The following is a 1695-nucleotide window of genomic DNA, read 5'->3' as shown; positions in this document are numbered from 1 at the left end:
CTGAAAAAGAAACAGAAAACCTTAAATGTATACTTCATTTTGAAGCAAGCTGTTTTTAAAACTGCCAATAACCAAATATGCATTCCTTCGGGTTTCTCCAAGCAGCTTTCAGAATGAGGTACTTGGGAAGCTCGACATTTTGTAAACTTATAGGAGTTCACAGCAATTACTCAGAAAAAAACTAATTTGGAGGTAGCTAGATTTTTAAGTTGCTCTACCATTTGTAGTCAGATAATATAAAACTTTATAAACTGGAAAACTGGGGCAACTGCTGCTCTGAGAGCTGCAGCAGAGCCAGAAGAGAAATGGGTCAATAATCTACAACTACTTCCTTTACTAGCATCTTTTATTTGATTTTTGGGTCCAGTTATTCTTGAGGTTGCCCATGTGATCACTTGCAGAGAGTTGATGGTTAATGATTTTGTATTAAAATCTGAGAGTGGAGAGGAAAGGGAACACTGTATCATTAGGCCAGTTCCAAACACAAACTAACGAAAAAACATCACTCAAAGAACAGTTGAAGAAATTACACAAATTCATCATGAGTTTCTGATGCTTCACGACTTAAATGATTTAAAATAAAAATGATTTTATTTTGAATTAAACATTTCTAAATCCTGGCAGCACATTTTTTTACATGCCAAGCTTTATTTTGCAAGGAGTTGATTAAAATAACCAAACATTACATCAGCTTTTACAACCTTTCCCTTTGAGGAGCTGCTGCTCTAAATTTGAAATATAATGCTACAAGTGTTAGGGAAGGACAAGCTGCTTCATTTAATAGAGCAGCTTAGGACTAAGAAAACCCCACGATGACAAGGAACAGAGCATTTGAACATTTTCAGCATGACTCTACTAGATGGTACAACATACAGTGGCATTATACCAACGATATGTTTCAGCACTGCATCAGAAATTCTTGCTTTCAAGTCTTATTTTGTGCAGTGCACCTCAGCAGGCTGACAAGGTGCATCTTCCATAAAAAAACTCTGTTAGTCTCAGTTGATTTGAAGCTGATTCACTTTAAGAAAGTTGGTATGGGGTAGAACAGCCCCTGTTCCTCTCAGAAGAACTGGATGATGAGAGGAAAGATGAATGACAGATACTAAATGCTTTCAGTTTCACCAGATCTGCAACACCAAGGCCAAATCTTTTGTTGTTCAGTGACATTTAAAAAGCTCATCAGGTGAATGTAAGCAAGGCTGTGCCTTCTCTGCAGAACTTCATTAACAGGCTTGGTTAACCAGTTGGTGTCTACAGGCTGGTCTACTGGAATCTGGACAAACTTGAATTTACACATTTTGCAAAGATAAATTACAAGTAGGCTGTAAAGAAATAAAATGTTAATTAACTCCCTGAACACCACTCTGACATTCTGTCCTGTTTCTGTGCTTGGCTCTGCTCTAAGTGCAAGGAGCTGAGGATGGCTCACACACTCTTCTGCTTACCTTCTTCCCCCTCCACTTAAACAAACCATGATGAACACACAGATTTCCTCAGTGCTGTAACAATCAACCACAAAGCATCAGCTTACCTGTGTGCAGCGAGAGATGCCGGGACAGAGTCTGCTGTCGACCAAACACTTTTCCACACACATCACAGGGAAAGAGCTGGTCATTAAATTTCCAAGATGGCAATCCATTTCCCACCTCCAGCCCCAGCTTTTCTGTTTCTATGCCAAAAAACACATAAACA

At 38.9% G+C, this 1695-nt stretch overlaps 1 protein-coding gene across 2 annotated transcripts in view; it reads right to left on the bottom strand.

Moving 5' to 3' along the window:
• ZNF827 (zinc finger protein 827) overlaps positions 1-1695 on the bottom strand; it is a 110428-nt gene that overhangs the window by 12257 nt on the left and 96476 nt on the right. For both annotated transcript variants that reach the window (XR_012042703.1, XM_072862766.1), the window contains exon 9: positions 1535-1672. Coding sequence is in view for 1 of the 2 variants with exons in the window: in XM_072862766.1 (XP_072718867.1) it covers positions 1535-1672 (138 nt within the window). In the remaining variant the exon portion in view is untranslated. The remainder of the gene's footprint in view (positions 1-1534; positions 1673-1695) is intronic.

This window comes from Ciconia boyciana, chromosome 5 (assembly GCF_034638445.1).
Source record: "Ciconia boyciana chromosome 5, ASM3463844v1, whole genome shotgun sequence".
In the NCBI taxonomy this organism is placed as follows: Eukaryota; Metazoa; Chordata; class Aves; order Ciconiiformes; family Ciconiidae; genus Ciconia; species Ciconia boyciana.
Note: the sequence above shows the minus strand (reverse complement) of the source record. Positions and strands in the feature narration are given on the sequence as shown.